This window comes from Natator depressus, chromosome 1 (assembly GCF_965152275.1).
Source record: "Natator depressus isolate rNatDep1 chromosome 1, rNatDep2.hap1, whole genome shotgun sequence".
Classification (NCBI taxonomy): Eukaryota; Metazoa; Chordata; order Testudines; family Cheloniidae; genus Natator; species Natator depressus.
Window position 1 is genome coordinate 342957038 of NC_134234.1, and position 21383 is coordinate 342978420.

At 44.1% G+C, this 21383-nt stretch overlaps 1 protein-coding gene across 6 annotated transcripts in view; it reads right to left on the reverse strand.

The window, feature by feature from the left end:
• The window catches only part of AHCYL2 (adenosylhomocysteinase like 2), a 196759-nt gene that overhangs the window by 28911 nt on the left and 146465 nt on the right, over positions 1–21383 (reverse strand). For all 6 annotated transcript variants that reach the window (XM_074942741.1, XM_074942742.1, XM_074942744.1 and 3 more), the window contains 4 exons: positions 7614–7757; positions 5864–5964; positions 4162–4264; positions 2959–3053 (listed from right to left, as the gene is read on the reverse strand). In XM_074942741.1, coding sequence (XP_074798842.1) covers positions 2959–3053; positions 4162–4264; positions 5864–5964; positions 7614–7757 — 443 coding nt within the window. The remainder of the gene's footprint in view (positions 1–2958; positions 3054–4161; positions 4265–5863; positions 5965–7613; positions 7758–21383) is intronic.

Consider the following 21383-nt stretch of genomic DNA (forward strand, 5'->3'; position numbering starts at 1 on the left):
CTTTTTGTTAGACCGGAGTGTTCGTATAGCTGCACTGTACCAATCCCCTCCTGATTTTAGTGCACTCAGCGTGGCTCAGAGAACTCTGAAGGGCCAAAACATGGTAACAGAAACATCACTGCATCTTCACTCTTCACTCTCTTCAAAAGGGACATTTATATCCTCTGGCACAGACAATTGCTGGGTCCACTATCCCAGCAGAGATCTAATCCACCCCCTACGTAGAAATACCTTCTCCTTTGATTTGAATTTTATGCCTCCAACAATGCAAACCTGGAATCCTGTTAGTCTCTCATTGCAGCTGCTTGTCAGACTATAAGGTTCTTTTTAAAATAGTAATTCCCAAATCTCCCCCAGATCAATTTGCTGTACCCTATTTCCCTTTCACATGTCTGTCCCCAGATGACTTATTTCACTTTGGTTCATGCACAGAACAGAACTGGTGCACTCTTGACTGGAGATTGTGAACAGCAGTGTCCACGGGTCTATGCTGATACAGGGTAGCATCTCGTGCTCCCATGTGAGGACATATAAGGAGATGCAGCTCCGCTGCGACTCCAATTCCTTTGCAATTGTGAAGCTGAAGACTGCCGCAGAAGGGAAGGAGGATGGGAGGTGGAGCACCCACAGGGACAAAACATCTCGAAGAACTCAAGTTAATGTGCAGGTAAGTAACCTCTCCTCCTGCACAACGTCTGCCCCTAAAGGTGCTCCACCGTAGGAGACTCCCAAGCAGTATCTGAACGTGGAGGTGGGTGCTGAGGAGAAATCCAAGACAGTGTGGAGGATGACATCACCAAAGGTAGTGTCAGCCCTGGAAGCAGGTAAGATTATGTAGTGCTTGGCATAAGTGTGAATGAAAGGCCAAGTTGCAGTCCCATTATGGGATGCGAGGTCTCCCGAGACTCAGCACTATAAGGTGACCTACCACTGTTTCTAGAGTTTGGTGGATGAGAGGGACTTCATCCTTTCAGAGATCTTGATCTCTGGAACTACCTCTAAGGCTCTGGAAGCCACCGGAGCAGGCTGAGAGACTGAGGGGGGAGGAGAAGAGACGGTGGGGGAGGAGGAAGCAGATCCCATTGCAGCTAGGGAGTGTTCTACTAAGAGAAGCTTCAACCTAGCCTCTCTATCTTTACAAGACCTGCCTTTGAACCCCAGGCAGATTTACGCTTTGACAGGATGTGTCTTGGAGACAACTAGAATGCCTGTCACTATGGGGAAATGGCACGTCTGGCAGGACTTGAACTGTGGGGTTTTAGGCATAACACAGGGAAATGCCGAAAGCACTAATGCAAGAAGTTTGTAGGAGGGGACCACCACCCCCTTCATGAACAAGCTGTGTTAAAACTGAGGAAAAATTAACCAGAAAATAATAACTAACTAAATAAAATAAAAAATAAATGATAAAGGGTAAGGAAAGCGGGAAGGTGTAAACAGCGGACACCACAACAGTGCTGTTTCAAGCTGCAGGCGGTTGAGAAGGAACTGGAGTGGCGGGAACTGGGTCTGTACCTCCCTCTATGCTCTCACATGGGAGCACAAAGCTCTGCTTTGCTTGAGTGCAGTAACAGCTATTTACAATTTCCAGTCACGAGTGCATGGGCCCATGCATATCCTATGGTGGAACACCCACAGGGGATATACTTGAAGAAGAATGCTCTGTTGTGTGGACCACATGAAAGAGCTCTGCAGATCCACAATGCCATCCTCACAAAGAGGAATTCTGAGAAGACATCAGACATCCTAACACATTGCACAGAACCAAGAAGCTGAGTCAAACTATCGTAGGACAAACGTGCCAGGTGCAGGAAGGGTTTTGATTTCTTGGACACCAACTCAGTGATTGCTGTCACTACTTATGGGAGCTTATTCCCCAACATAAGCCATTTATCATTTCTTTAATTGAATTTTCCATATGCAGATTTATGGCTGAGGGGATGGATTATCTGACTATTCCCCAAACCATCTAAAGGGGATGGAGAAAATAAAGTGAACACAGGTGTACTTAAAGAAAGAAAACTCTAACACATCCCAAATAATTCAATATGAGCAAACTTAAGCGATACAGATACATCACAAAATCCACCATCCATTAGATTGTGAGCTCCAGAGCCAAGGACCAGTCTCAAGTGTTGTAGGAATAAAACATCTGAGAACTGAAAACTATTCCACTTGCCAAGTTCAGGGTTCTGGGATTGCCCTACGCGCAAATATATCACAAGCCATTAAAGCAAGAAGCTATGCTTCTTACTGTTTTGCAATCTGATACAATGAGCCCAGGCTAGTTGTCAAGGTCTCTGGAGTCCTAACCCTGGCTCTGAAATGGAGGCCTTGTCTAAATGGGAAAGTTGCCCTGGTATAACCTAAGGTGTGAATTTAAGATGATCTAGTTGAACTGGTGCAAACTGCTGTGTGGACGCTTATTTTGTTTTGAATGGTTTTTTGCAGTTTAGCTTAACTCGACTGGGAACAGGTTTAAAAGTTATACTGAAATAAACTGCTCAAATGGAAATAAGAGCACTTATACAGGACTTCACACCAGTTTAACTACATTGGTTTAAAAACTGACTTAAGTAAAACTGGTGCAACCTTCCTGTATAGACAAGAACTGGACTGGCTCCATGTAAGGTCTCTTGCAAGTGAGTCAACCACCTCCTCCAATTCCCTACTTGTAAGACAGTGATAAGTTAATTCCCTATATTGTGAGGATCAGTTCATAATTGTAATGCACTTTGAAGATAAGTGCTACGTAGGTGGCAAGTAGAATGATTAGCTGTTGATGAAGAAACACAGAACTGTACATTCAAGGTTTAATAGGGAACATTTTAATAATTCCAAACCTTCTGTGGACCCTACCCCACCCTTCATCTCTCTAGACTATAGCTGAGACATCAGCCTTAATAACTTGTATTACATGTGCCAGATGTTTTAGTTCCTACCATGTTTTAGACCCACCATATTAGGCTGCCATCCTTCGACGTTGACACAGCGATCGATACACCACCAGAAGTCATCTTCAGACTCTCCCTTCCAGGCAAAGACAGGGAACCCTGACAGAGACAGGAAGAAAGTTCCATACTAATGCAACCTATGAAAGTGTCACTTGAGTGGTCCCCTAGCCTGGCAAAGGTGGAATGGTCAAGGTGATGCACTGCTTTTTGTCACCCTGAGAGTGCCCATATTGACAGAATCTGGCTGGAAGGAGCGCTTGCTCTAGGGGAGGTCTGGTTCTTGCCTCTTTTAGTTGCGGAGGTGCTGACATGGTACCATGGGCAGCAGACAGGAATGAGCCTTACTGGAGAGTGACTGTCTTGAAAGGGCTTTTCAAAAAGTCAAAGCTAAGCGTTCAGACCCTTCCTTTTCATTGTTGTTCTAGCCAGTCTTCAAATATACCATCTTGAGGGGGAGGACCCGATTCTTAATTCCTAGCTATAGTACAGAAAGCCATTTGCAGGGACAGTAATATTTACAGCATGTGCAATAGTTATTTACATATCAAAAGGCTGTCCCGGTAGCTTTCTTATACAGACTGCAGAGGGGGCTAGCAATAGGTATCAACTGTTAAGTACATTTACACTCCAGAGAAGCAAAATTTCTGGTTGTGATTTTCAAAGCAGAGCAGGGGATTGAAATGCATGAAAATTACTAGAAGATATGTAGTTCAATCCCCTGCACTGCTTTGAAAATCTTAACCTCTAACGCTAAACAAGCCACATGTCTTGCCAATGCTGCTTAGGCCAAAGTTTGATTTCCAGTTTCATTCCTTACACCTCAAATCCACAGAATTTTCTCTCCTTCTGAGAAGCAATATATTTGATTAAATCAGTATGAATGGCTAATACTCACCAGCAACCTTGCAAGAACAAAGCAGGGTGAATAGTCCAGCTTTCTAAGTAACTCTAATCAATAAATGAACATATGCAACCTTGCCTCATAACTTACCAGCCTACACACTTGTGTGAACATACAAGATGGAAGGGAGATGAATGAAGAAACACTGGAAAGATTTCAAGCTTCTAAAGGTTTATTTTACATTGAAGGGAAAACTATTTGAAAAAGAACACAGTACACTAGAGCAGTGTCCTCTTTTAAAGTATTAATATTTAAAGGCTGAAAGGAATCTCCCTAAAGCACGCTGAAGAAGGCAAAATCCCTTACCACTTTCAGCCAGGGCAGCAGCCACTTCATTGAGAGTAGAATAGATGTTGCAGGCAGCCCATCGGCATTGAGCACCCAAGGCACCAAGAGTCTCCATTAGTACCTGGATCAAAGAAAACAAGGACAGCCGTATTGGGTCAGACCAATAGTCCATCTAGCCCAGTATCCTGTCTTCTGACAGCGGCCAACACCAGATACTTCAAAGGAAATGAACAGAACTGGGCAATTACCATGTGATCCGTCCCCTGTCATCCAGTCCCAGCCTCAGAAGGTAATGAGTGATGTTGTTTTCACATGAATTGCACTGAATTAGGAGGCCTTTGAGCAAATATACTTTTACATGAAGCCAGATATCAAGCTCTGTAATTACTGTGAAACAGATTTAAATGGATTCACTGTAGTTTCTTTAAACATCGAGAGCTTGTCTACACGGTGCATTAGTCCTCCTCAGAGGAGTGTAAATTCCAGTGCTCACTATTGTGTTGTGCTAACTGGCTCACTTAATCCCTTGCTGGCATGCATTAAGAGCCCCCTCGTGTGCACTACTGAACTTTAGTGCATGCCAGCAGTGGCCACCTGGGCCAGTTAGTGCACAGCATGCCAGTGCACCCTGGCATTTAGTGCGGGCTAATGCAGCGCTGCGTAGACAAGCCCTGACAGAGCAGTCAGTGCTGTATGAAACAGAGACAGACAGACCGTGCATCAGAGAGCCTATCATTTAAAACAAATGAATACAAAAATAAAATAGTAATTCCAGTGCGCCTAGTCCATTTCATCCAGATATGGCAAAGCCCCAAATCCCAATCCCCTGCTCTAGTCATTAGAGCTCATTCCCTACTAGTGCTTGGAAAATTCAAAAATCCAAGAGTCCTGAATCACACAGTACCTTCACCTTTACCTTCACAATCACTAGATCCCACTTCCCTCTTGTTTTATTCTAAGATTTGTGGGGGGGTTTCTTAATCATCATTACTCACAGCTATGGCTCACAGACACACACATGCACTGCTCACATCTTAAAAGATGAGATACAGATAGACACACATCCTTATTAAATAGACCTTTACAGAAGTCAGCAAGTCTCCTTTTTAAAAAGCGATTTTGGTGAAATGTGCTGGATTGACATCTCTGGAGACTGAAGTCCTCTTTGTCCCCAAGAGCAGCTGCAGCACAGACAAAGAGAGCGCAAGATTCCCTGACACTGCCCTGCCAATGTGCTCCTGCCCCGCAAGGACAGAGAACAGGTTTCAGTCTTCGTGGCCTATCCATTCTTTGGCCTCCCTGCTGAGACTGCCAACAAGGGTATGAATTAGCGCCAATTGCATTGGTGTTTTTTGGGCTGTGGACTGCCATTGTTTGGGAACTGGACTGAGACCCACTAACCTGTCTCACACCGGTCACTGAACAGCCAACAGTAGGTAGCATTACAGTCACTACCGTCCTGGGCCAGACTCAGACAGGGGACCTGTCAGTCACTGGCAGCATATCCCTTCAGCTATCCTCCAAGTCATCCAATCTCTGGGAAATCTATTTTTCTCCAAACATGGCATTATGTAACTATGCCTATTTCAGGGAGACTATTTCCTAGGAGCACATGCTTTGTATACCAATGGAGTCACCCTTCAGTGGAATTTAAAGAGGCTTCTTGCTGAAATGCCCACTGCAAAGGGAAAAGAACTGAATAAATAAAACAGGGCCTTACGGCAGTCTGTGCAGTTATGTGCGTGCAGCCCACAATCTTGGCCCCAGCCAATGGCTTCTCTCCCTGAGCTCGCTTCCTTAAAGCCATAAGTGCAGGCATCTCTGGAAGGAAAGAAAAATCCATCATTAAAAAGCAAAGAAGAGTCAGTACAAAGAAGCAGACATCCAGCGCCGCTGCCCTACCTTGCCTTAGCATTTAAGATCTACGGTAATAAATCTGTGCAGTACTGCCAACCCCAAACCCTCAAAAGCCTGGAGTCAGGCCCCCCAAATCATGACATTGACTTAAAAATATTAAGATTTTTAAAAAAATAATTTGTTTTAGATTCTTTTTACTTGCCTTCTGGTGTTTAAGTGTTTAGGGTGCAGCCTAGTCATGGTTTCAAGCTTTTCTTTGCAGCCAGAACAGCTAGAAACGTACTGCACCCTCCCCAATGGAAGCTGAAATTTTCACATAATCACTTGTCTAAATGAGTTGGGGCTTGAAGAAAATCAAATATCACGAGACTCATGGTAAAATACAATAGTTGGCACTACTACTGTTATGGCTGTGTAAGAATTTCAGCCCCCGCCTAGAGAGCTGAGACTTGGATAAGCCCACTCTTTTTGTGACTACTCTCATCCTTGTGAACAATCTAGTAATTGGATTTGGTCCCCTTTCACAAGTTGTCTGAACTAATCAGCATTTTTACAACGTTGCCTATTATTTGTGAAGTATTTGATAACCGTTGTCTTCTGTTTGTAATAATGGGTCTTTGAAAATTCAATAATTTCTCTAGTGTGGGTCACTGAGATCACAGGATATGTTTTTTCTGTTCTACGATAGGCTAACCTAACTGTTATTAGCAGGAACAGTGCCAGAAGAAATCAGTGGGACACTGAACCTCCCAAGGAAAGGATGGGGAGCACTTTAAGGAGATGCACAGAGAGGAGATAAGGTAGCCTAAGAAATTTTAGGACACAAATATTTCCCTATTTTGTGTTAGCTACTGGAGCCTCTTGCCTTTTACACCTGGTTGGAAGTGTATCACGTAGCTCTGTTGTAATAGGGCAAAGAGAAGTTTCAGGTCATTTACTTGAACCCTTAAGTATAAAATGTTATGAGTAGAGCTGGTCAAAAAATGGACTTATTCTCTGCTCCATGGGAAATTTCAACAAATATGAAAAAATAGTTTGTCAAAATTTTCCCATGGAAAAATTAGACTTTTCAGGGAAAAAATATTTTGTCCAAAAACTGAAATATTTTAATTCAGAAACATTTCTGTGGTGTCACATGCTCTTATTCTCTGGGGTTCCTGGTCAGACTCCATTTCCCCATCATGCACCATGGTCTCCCTTTATGATGAGGAGAGGTAGTTGCATCAAGGGTGTATTGTGAGAGGTATAGTCTTGCTGGGGAAGCTGGCCCATAGTGGAGGATAAAGACATGAGGAAACACAACTGCAACTCCCATGAGGCACCAAGATGGAAAATCCAAACTGAAATATTTCTGTTTTTCACTGAAATATTTTGTGTTTAGAGCATTTTTTCTTTTTGACGAAAGATCAAAATGTTTTGCAGAAAATGGGCACTTCTCTGGGAAAGGTTCCTTTAGTCAAAAAACCCAATTTGCTGCTGAAAAACAGTTTCAATAAGCCCTTGCTATAAGCTCTGCAGGATGGGAAGGTATGAGGTACTCCGGATTTGAAGCTGTACAGGTGAGAAGTCCAGATCACAACAGCATCAAACTTGAGGAGCCTGCCTCCTTTTACCTTGTTCAGCAATTTCAATCTCTCGGCGCCCAAACTCTGCCTGCTTTATGTTTTTCACACAGAAATCGCTGCTGCCTTTGGAGTTCTTCTGTTGCTTGTCCCTAGGGGAGGTCTCATCATCAGAGCTGTCGGTGTATGAGGCAGCTGGAGAATGAGAGAATGAGGACACATAAGGCAGAATAAAATATCCCCGACCCCACCAACAAGCAAAAGAAGGGAATTTGTGGTGTGGAAGAAGTCAGACAATCTGCAATGGAAAGGGGGACACAGGTTCAAGTTACAGTAAATGTCCAAATACCTGGTCACTTGAGGGTAAAAATACTTCGCAATTATGCATCGCTCACAGACATGCCCTAGAATTTGTGTTCTTTCCAGTTTCGAGTTGATCAGCTAAATAGCCCAGATGCGTTTCTCTTGGGCAACAAGAGCATCTTTCTTCAACTGAGACCTCCCCTTCTGCTTCTACTGTCCACAACCTCAGGATCAATCTTCACCCGGAATTGCGCCCCCCCGCCCCCAGCCCCAGACCACAATTCCCATCACTACTTCAGCAACAGCTTCTCCTTGACTGTGCCAGTCTCTATTCATGTCTTCATCTCCTCTCACCTTGTCTACTGCAACTCTTGTCTATGGCCTCTCCAAGTTCCATCTCTCTACATTCTCCACCCACTTAGCCACTGGCCCCTCAGACTGCCTACAAGCCTGCCTATTATGTAGAGAGTTGTACACTAGGAACTGGACACAGACCCAATCTTATTACACGTTAGTCACCAAATAGTAGTTTGATAGTAAAAGTGCCGAGTCATGACTCATTTAAGGTGCCTACGTACAGTCCCTGGACTCACTTAGTTTGTAAGGCCTGGTCTACACTATGAAGTTAGGTCGATATAAATTTCCTTGTGTTGACCTATTTATGCCTGTATCTACACTCAAATTAATCTCCCTCCAACATAAGCGCCCGATTACAGTGACACAGTAAAACCACCTCCCCAAATGCCATTGAGCAATGGTCAATCTACTGAGATTGACAGAGTGTGAGTGCAAACATTGTGTGACCTGTATCAACCCTAACAGTTCTCCACGTCACATTCCCTGCAACAGTGATTGTTTTGGTCTCAATTGTGAACTGCATTGCTCAAGGTCATGCAGACCAAAAGCAAACCCCCGTCCCCCAAAAACCAGCCTGCATATTTTTGAAATGCCTTTTCCTGATTCCCTACCGTGGCAAGCACACCTAACAGCTCTCTCGTTGTGTGCAACGGCCCAATTGACCATGCTGGCTCCACACACTAGATGCACTCCTGCCTGGATAGACAGGAAGTACTGGATCTCCTGGGCCTGTGGTGAGAAGATGCTGTGCAAGCACAGCTACGGACCAGCCACAGAAAAAGATATCTACAAAAAGATTGCACCGGAGATGCAGGCAAAGGGTACAACAGGGATCAGCAGCAATGACAGGTGAAAGCAAAGGAACTGTGCCAGCATACCACAAGGCCAGGGAGACCAACAATCATTCTGGTGTTGAGCCGCAGACCGGCCACTTTTGCAACAAGCTGCATGCCATATTTGGTGAAGACCCCATCAGCACCCCACAAACCATTGTGGATACCTTGGAAGAGCCCAAGTCAGAGACTCCTGCTGTGAACAGTGAGAAGGAGGAAGAGGGGAGAGATTCCCCACAGTCTAGCCAGTCCAGCCTGCCGAGCCTGGACAAACCCGATGAAGGGGAAGGGACCTCTGTGTGCAGGCATTTTCCCTTACAGTGCTTAAATTTAAAGATGGCACCTGGTCCATCACCAAGTTGACATGACAAAGATACCAACTTGTCATTGCTTTACTCGCACAAGAAGAGGTAGCAGATCAACCAACAGAGGCAGAGTTGGTATCTGCTGTTCATTCCTCTGTAGGGTTAGGCATGGGGAGATGGAGGAGGGCCATGTGGAGTGTTTTGTTGATGTACACAGGAATGTCCCTTGTATCCTGAGAGATCTGAAAGACAACTTTCATGGAGGTACTCTGCAATTCTTTCCCAAAGGTTTCTTGGGATGGCTGCCTTATTTCTTCCTCTGTGGTAGGACACTTTCCCATGCTACTCCACAATGAGTTTGGCTGGCACCACTGCAGTCAACAAGCTAGTGGCATATAGGCCCCAAGGAGGGGGGGGGGGAAGGAGGGCCGGAAGCGAGCATCAGGACACCATTAACAGGTTAGCTTACTGTGCCTTTGTTACTCTCAAGAGTGAGATACCAGCTAAAATCACCACTGCTTGTGGAAAATAGTGCCAATATTCAGCTCCCCTGCCCTATACGCATATCCACGGAATAGGAACCAACACTGTATTGTTTCGTGCAATTGGATTTCCGTTCTTCCACCTTGCCCTGGGCGGGCAACACTCACCCTGGCTGGGACAGAGTGGTGCTGTGCAGAGTCACTCCAAAACTGAAGCGTCAATAGGCGTGTCTTATTAAACACTTTTATGAGAGTAACGGAAGGGAGTTTTGAAACATATCTTTTCCTTTTGACTGGATTTCCATTTTGGCTGGAAATCCAATGACACACCTGCCTGTTTTTATCAGCAGCTGCTGCCATTGCAGCCTTGAGGGGTGCTCCCTCCACAGCGATTGCATGCCGGCCCCTGATGAGGAGGAGAAGGAAAAGGACTAGGAAGGACATGTTCAGTGAGATCCTACAAGCCAGTGCTGCCTCAGATCATGATCAAAGGGTCTGAAAGGCCAACATGGCAGAGGGCATGGAGAAGGACGGAGCTGACAGGAGAAAGGCCCAGGAATCCCAGCAGGAAAAGGAGAAGGAGATGCACCAGGACACAATGGGGCTTCTCAGGTAGCAAACTGAAATGGTGCAGACCCTGGCTGATCTACAGAAATCCCACCCTTTGCAGTCCTTAGAGAACTCCATGGTAAGCAGCTCACTACATCTCCCAGCATGCCATGTGGCATCATGGGCTACGTCCTTATCCCTACCATTCCACACTAGGGGACAGCAAGGTAAACCACAGCTTCACATACACCAACCTTGGTTCTCACAGATCAGTGTATGTGTAAACCATAATGGACTACCGTTGTGCATTGAAACGGATAGAAATGTTTGCTGCCTTTCCAATATTAAAGTTTTCTTCTATTCATTCATGTTACAAGTTTGGGTTGCATGGCCTGGTGGTGTTTGCACATTGGTTTTATTGCACTGTTTTTGCTACTCCATAAATTTATATTTTTTGAAAATAAAATTATCTTTATTAGTGCACAATACATATTGCAGAATGCATAGCAGTACTCAAAGCACCCAGTACTTGTAAATGTACATCACCACAGACCTAGGTTCAAGAAAACACCGGCTCATATTTATAAAAGTAAAGCAAGCACTGCATAAATCGGTTCAGTAAAACACACAATCATCGTTATTAACGTACAGGAAGGACTACACAACTCCTAAAAGCATCCAAACCTTCAGGCCCAGAAAACACTCCAGCACAGAACACTGTTGTGGCTGACCATTTAAGTGCTCTTTCAAAGCCTCCCTCAACCACACAGCTCCATGCTGAGCTCTTGCAATGGCCCCGTTAAACTCACCAGACAGCTGTTCCACCTCCACCCTGCAGCAGCTTTTGCTCACAGACACTATGCAATACACAATAGGTAGCTATAACTATTGGGATATTTTTCTCACTGAGATCCAATCTAGTGAGTAAACACTGCCAGGGTCCCTTCAATCTACTAAAAGCACTTTCAACTGCCATTCTGCACCTGCCAGCAGTTGAATCTTTCTTAACAATCCTGTGTTCTTAAAGATGCAAGGGTCATGCACCTTCCCTAACCAGCCTACACTGATATCAGGGAAGTGTCCCTGGTGGTCCACCAACACTTGCACAACCACAGAAAAGTAGCCCTTTCTGATGATGTACTCATTGCAAGGTGGGCTGGTGACAAAACAGAGATGTGTGTGCTATCACCCCACCACAGTTCAGGAACCCCATTGCTGTAAATCCATCCACTTTGGCAATGTGCAGGACAAGACCCATAGTCCTGCGTGCAGGAGACAATTAATGGCCCCCACTTTGGATTTTCCACCTTCAAAATCATTTCCCACTGACCAGTAGCAATCCGGAGTTGCAAGCTTCCAGAGTGTGATCACCACTCACTTCTCCACTGTCAATGCAGCTCTCATTCTGGTGTCCTTGCACTGGAGGGCTGGGCCAAGCTCATTACAAAGATCTAGGAATGGAGTCTTTCGCATCCAAAAGTCCTGCAGCCACTGCTCATTGTTCCAAACCAGCTTTAGGATGCGATCCCACCAGTCAGTGCTTATTTCTCAGGCCCAGAAGTGGCACTCCACCGTCGCAACTGCTCCATGAATGCCACCAACACCCCTGAATGTTTTTCATTATGTCCCTTAGCAAACTGCCTTTGAAGAAATTGTCATGAACCCTGTTGTTGTGGTACTTCCTGGAGGTCTGCAAATACAGGAGAATTGTGTCCCATATTTGCAATGTTCATGAGAGCAGTGCAGAGCACTGCAGGCTCCATGCTTCTATCAGAGATGACTGACATGAAAAGCGCCATGCATGTTTGTGGGATTTTAAATGAAAGGCACGAAAATTATGAAATATAGATGGCATTACGGGACGGAGAAAGTTGCAGGCTGGAAATTTGACCCTTAGCTTTCAGAGATTCCTGTGCAACTCATTTCTACCTCCCATATTGTGAAAATTTCCCAAAAGGCATTGCACTGCACACTGGGATACCTACCCATAGTGCACCACACTTTGTATTGACACAAGCACTCCTGGTGAATACATAAGCAGCCAAGTACGCACACGCATGAGCAATATATTATCTTCAGTGATTGTACACTGATGTTACCTGCTTCAACCAAAGTTTGTGGTGTAGACATGGGAATGCGTTATCTGGAAGATAAATCCTCCTTAAGGAGATTTAAGACGGGAACAATGGACAGGAAGGTGATTGGATGTACAAGGGTTTTAAAGTAACTATGTTCAAAAGAGCAGGCATTTAAAAATGTCATACTCTCACTCTGCATCTCTGCTCCCCGTGTGTCAGTCTCAGCTGCTCACTTTATGGACATGAACAAGTGTTTGCTTCCTTTAGCTCTGCATAGCCCTTATAGCTACTGGAGAGCAAGCTTGAGTCTGTTTTGCCTCACGCATCAACAGAACTGTCCGCTCATTGGTGAGCCTTTGTCTAAGCACGGTAAGAGGCAGAAAGCCCCAGCTAGATTTTCAGATGCCAGGGGAATCTGTGAAGCTGACAGTTATTAAAATCACGTTTCGTCTCACAGCAAGAACACATGATTTCAGTGTTACTGAAAGAGAACCACTGCATCAGTACAGGATCCCACGATCCCATTAGCAAAATCTCCAAGGACTGGTAAGAGTCAGGGAGAAGTATTTCACCTTTCTATTTAATTATAAATACAAAACACCCAGTGACAAAAGTGTCACATGTTTCTTGTTTGCATTGTTTATACATTTTCTTTACTTGTTTTTCATTTTCTCTCCCTCACCCCAGTTCTATTTTTTCCTTTGCATCCAAACAATTTTCCTCTTCTTAAGTTGTTGATTCGCCTTCAAGTATTATCAGTGCAGGCCCCCTCCCCCACCTCTAGAGGTGCACCTGTGTTCTCCACAGAAGCTCAAAACCGTATGGAAAACTCAGCCGGGTGGAGTCAGATGCCTGACTCTGCCTGGAGCTCTGGAATACTTCATGAGAGGCTAGATAATGAGGCATGGCCCCTTAAAGTGCGCTCAGCTCCTTCCAGCTATTGAAGCAGCATGTTGGAACTCCCTCTCTTCTTTCCATAGCTCAATGAATATTGCTATGCTACTTATACTGTATAAGAAATAAGTATTATTATATAGAGTGGTCCTCTTGTGTTTCTGGCACTCAGAGGCACTCTTTATGATGCACAGGGCAAGGATCACAGACTGGAGTGTTGCCAGTGTTGTTCAGTCTATACGGGCCTTATGTCTCAGGCATGAAGAGACCATGAGTCTTGCCTCAGGTTAATCCTGATGGATAAAGCACTGAGGGCTTCAAGGATGAATATGGAGTCAGAATTGGTATCTGGTCCTTCCTGCCATTCCTGAATGCAGGAGAAGACAAAAATCCAGTGCCAAGGAATGCTCAGTGCTGACAAGGTCTGGACACTCAGGTGGGCTGCATGGTACCCCAGGTTTCTTAGGGCCAAGAGACAGAAGAAGAAAGATGACACACATCTTTCCCCTCATTCTCACTCTCAGAGGTCTAACGGGGATAGAAGACATACAATCACTGGTGCAAGAGGTGATGGAGATCAGAAACATCTGGTGCCTAAGAGATTCAGTTCCCCAGTGCCGAGGAACAAATCTTTGTCCCCAGTGACAGAATTCAAGACAGTGTGGAAATCATCATGGCTGGGGCCAATGACACACAAACCTTTGGGGGGGGTAGCTAATATTTTGAGCCCAGTTACTTGTTTGGCATCTAAGAGATTTATTGAGGACAACCCAGCTGGATCATCCCATCAAGGACAGATTTCTTTGATGACTCAGTTGGAGTCCCCCCCACCCCATCCCAATTACTAAGGCAAAACACGGGGTTCCACTAGCATCGAAGACTAAGATCTCTGATCCCTCAGAGCTGACCTTGCTGTCATATGAGGTGAAGTTTGAAAGCTGTGCCAAGAGCTCTCTGTTTCCCAAGCCTTACCCCGAATTCTTCTTGATTCCAACCTCGATGACAATTGTCTAAATACCTGGGTCGGTTCATCATAATTATCTGAGGGGACCCTTTGTATCATCTTATCGTTATGGAACGAGTTCCCTTGCACGATGCCAGGCTCCTTGAGCCCCTCAGCCCTAGGATCAACTGTCAAAGCAACATTCAGGGACCGGAAACCAAATGGAAGCCATCACCAACACATTCCATTCCAAAGACAAAGCATCTGGAACCTAGAACGATGGAACCTCCCCGCCTCATCTGCTCTATTCATAGCTAATACAGAGTTCTCTGTTGGTAAGAATGTCTTGGAGGGTATGTCTACACTGCAATAAGAGACCTGCAGCAAGGCCATAATTGGCCTGGGCGCACGGGGCTAAAAATTGCAGTGTAGATGCTCCGGCTCAGACTGGAGCCTAGCCTCTGAGACCCCGTGAATGGGTGGGTCTCAGAGCCTGGGCTTCAGCCCGAGCCCAAATGTCTACACTGCAATTTTTAGCCCAGTGAGCCTGAGTCAATTGACCCGGGCTCTGAGACTCAGTGCCATGGATATTTTATTGCAATGTAGACATATCTGATATGGACTTCTCAAGAACCTGATCCATACTGTTTGCCCTCCTCCCCTGATGGAATTCTCTACAGTTTCCCTCCAAAGAAATTTAAATCCTTTCAAGAGCTTTTGACAAGAATTGCAGGCACACTGGGCCACTGCCATAACCACCAGAAGAGCAGCATGGCTAAAGTGCTCTAGTCCCTCCACACAAATAACCCAGAGGGGAAGATCTTCCCTTTGAATGTTGGGAGCTTTTTAGTGCCTGCAACAATGAGAGCTTACAGAAAGTGAAAGATTCAAGGTTCACTTTGAAGACTCTGAATATATAAACCCTCCTTCAGAAGGAAGACTCCCTTTAGATACCACAAACAATATCTGTTGACTTCTCCGGACTGTCAAGAGGAAACCACACCAACGGTCTTCCTCTCTTCTGGCAAACACAGATCTCAGTCTTATTGTCAGATGCATGTGTCTTCATGCTGTGTTTCAGGCCCTCCTTCAAACACCAAGTAAAGTTTTGGAAGTATACTTGAGAGCCTCAGACCAGTCAACGTGGATGTAACAGACATCAACCCTGTCTCCACCTCGCTTCAGAGGCCACCTGTTCCCTGTTTTTGAAAACATAGAATAAAATTATCACAGACAAGTGGGTGTTGGAAAACTCTTGAAGTGGGTACACCATACAATTGCACTCCATAGTTCCGAATTATTCACTTTTTCCATCCCTCTTCAGGGACTGTTCTCGCAAAAAAACCCTATCAGAAACAAGAATTCTGCTCTGTTGCAGATTAGTGCAACCGACACACTTCCCAATCAATACTGGTGGAAAGTGGTTATTCCTCTTCTTTTCTTATTCCAACTAGACCTGGAGGGCTCCTTTCTATTATGGATTTTAGGGCATTCACTCAATACTTTAAGTTTTGGATTATGATTGTAGTCTCCATTACTTCCTCTTTAAATCTACAAGATTGGTTTGTAGCTTTCAGCTTCAAAGACACATATTTCTACAGATCCATCAGACCGTCACACAGGAAGTATTACTGTTTCTGAATCAATAAGGTTTGCTATCCATATGGAGTTCTACTTTTTGGCCTATGTACTGCTCAGCTGGTATCTACCAACTGCCTTGCACCAGGCTGTACAGCAGCACAGCTAAGACATCAATGTGACAGTGTATTTCTATACCTGGACATCTAATAAAGGCATTGTCACTACAAGAAGTTCAAGACCCCTTTCAAAAAACATACTCTCAATTTAGTCCCTGGGCCTCAGGATAAATCAGGAAAAGTTATTTTATTCCCATCTACAGGATCACATTCACGGACGCAGACACACACTCCACAACTACAAGGATTTACCTGACACCACAAGGCTTCAGGAGATACTCAGGACCAGAAAACTGTTACACGCTCCATCCCAGCATCAAGCCAGAACAATTGTACAATTGCTAGGATTGATGGCATCATGTATTCTGATTATTTCCTTTGCCAGATTAAAAATGAGACCTCTAAAAACCTAAAGAACATGGACTTGAGAAAAATAAACCACCTACGTTCAAGGGCTCTTTCAAGCCTCCAACTCCTGCTCCAGTTATCAGCAAAACAAGAAAGCAGACTGCACATACATATGCCGGAACTCAGATCAATCAGACTAACATAAAAGAAATTCCTCCCACATATACAAATACAATACTACAAAAAAACATAATAAATCACTCTTCTATGTCCGGAGGATTGTATTCACCAACACATCACATCACCAACTATTCAGCTCCCAGACAAGGAGAATACCTGGGCAGACCAACTCAGCAGAACAAGCAACATGACACACAAATAATCCCTAAAGACACACTACAGGCTTGTCCACACAATAGCTTAGTGTGTGGCAAACTAGGGCACTGTATGCTCACACCCTGGCTTGCTGTGCATTAAGGGTATGTCCACCTTCCAATTAAACACCCACTGCTGTCCCATGTCAGTTGATTAGGGTTATGGGGCTGTAAAACTGTGGTACAGACATTCAGGCTCAGGCTCGGGCTCAAGCTCTGGAACCCTATGGGTATGTCTACACTACCCGCCGGATCGGCAGGCAGCGATTGATCCAGCGGGGGTCGATTTATCATGTCTAGTCTGACGTAATAAATCGACCGCCGAGCCCTCTCCTATCGACTCCTGTATTCCACCGCTGCGAGAGTCGCAGGCAGAGTCGACGGGGGAGCGGCAGCAGTCGACTCACCGCAGTGAAGACACTACGGTGAGTAGATCTAAGTACGTTGACTTCAGCTACGTTATTCACGTAGATGAAGTTGCGTAATTTAGATCGACTCCCCCCCGCACAGTGTAGACCAGGGCTTAGTCTTCAAGACTTGTTCACTATTTCCCCATACCCCAATCTGTGGAACACGACAAACATCTTGTTGCAGCACAAGAGAATTGCAAATAAGCAGAATAGCGCTCCTGAGGAAGAACAAGTTGCAGTTCCCTGACAGTTATCTTCTCCCTGAATTAAAGCCATCAGTTTCTGCATGCCTTTTCCCCAATCCCCTTGATTCAAGTGTTATTAGAAAGATAAAAGACAAGGCACATGGTTCTACTGATAACATCAAACAGGACCAGATAGTTTGGGAATTCAGTGGAGTTGAGCCACCATTTTCTCTTCCACTGGTTCTGGATCTTTTAACATAACTGAGGTCTCATGCTTCACCCAGATCCAAAATCTCAGCAACTGGAGTTTTCATCAAACTTCTGCGAAAACATTTATCTTTCTTCCAAGGAGTCTCACAGTTGTTAGTGCAAAGCCTTCAACTAGTATGTAGCCAAGTGGAAAAGAGTCTCAGTTTTGGTGACCATCACAATATAACTGAATCTGCACCAGTGTTTCCCACGAGTGGGGATCTGTACTGATAAAAGGAGAAAGACGAATTACCTAAACTGAAAGTTGAGATCCACATTCCATACCCGCACTATTCTGATCTTAGATGGTCTGAGGAGGAACTTAGGTGACACAGGGGGTCCACTCCCCCTTATGCAGCCTCTCATGGAGTATCCCATGTCTCAAAGCATGTGTGCTGTGTCCTTCCAGTAGTCAGAACTTTCCAGAGGGATCCAAGCTTCAACGGAATGCTTGGTTATATCCCAAGAGAATATGGGAATTTGTTACTGATAAGCTACTCAAAGGACTCACGTTATAGGGATACAAACTCCTCTTTCCAGCGCTCCCACAGCCTTTCATTAGCATTTAGGTGTCAGTAAATCTCAACCAAGCAGTTAAAACCCTCTGTTCCGTACTGCCAGTATGCATATGGTCTTTTACACAGCACCCAGTGTGCTTGTAATTGACTTTTCTAGCCTCCCGCAGGCACTTTAGAACACCCCCAGGGGAAAAAGCTTAGTGCTGGTGCTGTCTGCGTGCCAGGCTCCCCAAGACCTGCTTGTGCCTAATCTGCTTATTAAGAATTATACATTACTGAAATTTCTCTGCAAAGGATCTGTCCCCTGCAAGGGTGTGAAAGGCAAGTCTGACCCTGCAAACAGCACATCGACGGCAAAACACATTCAAGGAGGTGAAGAACTAGAAGCCTATCTTTTAATAAAGAAAGCAAGTTATACAATATTGAACACTGGGATCAAAAATTTCAGAAGGATTAACTAGTTAATGCAGGATTATTTTCCTGAAAACAGCTAATCTGTCCAAAGGGTTTTTAAAACCGTATCTTGGTGTTACTCCTTGGGCTGAATGTACTTTTTGTAACCAAGCCTGAAAAACATAGGTAGTAACCAGATTTTCATACATGCTGCGTTCTTTCCTGTTAACAGCCACAGAGGAAGTTATGCTATGTGTGAGCCCTACTATCCTGTGGCACTTGACAAAATTACTGAGGTCAGGATCTCCCCAACACACATATTTTGGAAAGATACTAGAAGTCTGCAGGATCTATCTCCTAAATTTAATTTAAAGTTTAGGTCAGGACCCCCATTTAGCAATATACAAGTAAGCAAAACAAAGCTATGTGATGTCAAAGAAATGGCAGTTGCCAGGCAGTGTTATCCAATGGCCAAGAAAGGGGAAAACAGCTGCAGACTAGAAATGGTCTCAACTGGCAGGAACCAGAGGGGGATCGGAACTTTCCCAAAATTCAAGGATGCTCAGATTTAGGGTTTAGATCCAGGAAAATCTGATTACTGATACCACCAGACTCTTTTTAAACAGTGACAAAAAGAGGAACTAGGGTACATTCCAAAAAAGGGCACTTCCCCCACTAACCAATTAATCCCCCCTATGACCGGCACCTCCTAAAGATGCCTATTACAAGCTAATAGAAAATGTACCTTGTTCCTTTTCTGTTTGACCCCACTAAAGTTATGAAACAGCGTGAGAAAGAAATCAATCTCCTTTAATTAAAGATATTATTAACTTAATCTTATTTCAATAACCAATTTATGTGTGTAGTGTGCAGCACGTAAGCGCTTCAAAGCTCTGGACAAACATTAACTAACTAATCCTCATAACACCACTGCAAGGCAGGTAAGGATTATCCTGATTTTACAGAAGGGGGAAAACAGACACTGGAGATTAAATGATTTGCCAAAGGCCAAGCCACTTAGTCACTGGCGGAGACAGGATTACCACATGCAGACCACTAGGCTGTGCTGCGTTGCTACTGTGACTAATGCCAGGTCATACGGTTGCAAATAGCTGCCTTTCCCCCTCTTGCTGTGACAGCTAGCTGGGGAGACTGGCCGTGAAACTGTACTGTGAGCCTTTTGGCATACCTACAAGACACACAAGATGACTACCACAAGTATAAATACAGCCGCAACACTGAAAGCATTGCATGGGCCAAAAACTGTCTGAATTTTCTTTCAGTGAAATACAGGGATTGGATTTTTATATAAGTAGGCTTCGAAGTATTAGGTTTTTATTGGTAAATGTTGGTAAATGTCAATTTCACTGTACACACACAAACCGATAAAAAATATTTCAATAGATGATCATCTAAATTTCAAGATAGTCGAAGAAAGAAAAATGCTGCTGAGACTCAGAGTATGATTTAAGGATATTTACTTTGTATATTTTGACATTTGACATTGATAATGTGTTCTAAGAGTTATAAAGTTTTAATTTTTTACATCTCAAAGTCAACTGTCATTAAATTGTCTGCCCCTCCATCCCCCTATTTCCTACAACTCTTGAACATTTAAATAGATTAAGCATTTTTCCAATTTTTAACCCCAAAACTTTTTGCAACTGTGAACATTTTAATTGATAAAAATAAAAAAAGATTAAAAATAAACATCAATATTATCCATCATAATTACAAAAAAAAATCAAATTTTGCCAAGCCTATAAATAAGTGAGTCACTTGGCAAACAAACATATTACACCATACGCTGCTGGAGGTGTTTATGCTTTGTACTTGAAAGATACAGGAAAGCATCCTCAGATTGGATAACAAAGTGGGACGTGGGGGATAAAGAGGCAAATAATTGGCTCTTCAGAAGTATTTTAGGAGCCTCGGGGTTGAGTCACCTTTGTTAAGAGTTGGTTAGCAACAGCAAGAAAGCAGCAGACCCTAGAGGCAGGGAAATTCCCCCCAGACTTCAGTTTAGTGGTAGAATTTTTAACAAGGTACAACCATGAGACACGCCTATAGCACATCAGTGACCTATACAACTGGGAATCTTCTAAGGGATTTAAGGGAGTTAGGCACTCTGCTCAATTGCTGGGGACCTAACTCCTCAGGTCCCTTTGGAAATCCCAGCCTTAACTAAAAAATGATCATTTGATTAACTTGGACACAAGAGAGGTCTTTGCCACTTTAAAGAAAGCAGAAAGAATGATTATCATTGGTCATTAGTAATAGTGTAGTGACTGAAAGATGATATGTTGAGATGATTCTTCGGTGTTTTACACGAAATTAATTTGGAGGGTCTCATTCAGACCCATTCCTAGAGGGACTGGAGTTCACGTCACAAGAACAGCATAACTGCCGCCCATTCTGTGCAGAGGTGCCAGGACTCAATGGGCCTGTCAACTAAACTCCCCTTTTGGCTCTAAAATCCCTCTCTCCAGGTCAAGGATGAGGCACATTGATGGGAGTCTCCGCTACCTGCAAATGCAACTGTCCTCGGAACAGAGGGCTTCAGTCTCCAGGGCTGTCAACCCAGCACTTCACATTAGCACAAAAATGCACTGTTTTATTAATACAAATTAAAATGCTGATGCTGTAATGGGAGAGACTAAGTAAGATGGAGGAGAGCTCACAGGAAATCACTCAGAGCTCTTTCAACTATGGGTCTGGAGTACCGACAAATTGAAGAAATATTAGTTAGACTAATCAGACTAACATTAGTCTTTAAAAAATGACAGTCATACCAAATATTCACATTAGAATACTGATTAGCTCTCACAGATCTATATTAGAGAAATTCTAAACCTTAGTGCCAACTTAAAGCTTCAAAGGGGTAGCCATGTTAGTCTGTATCC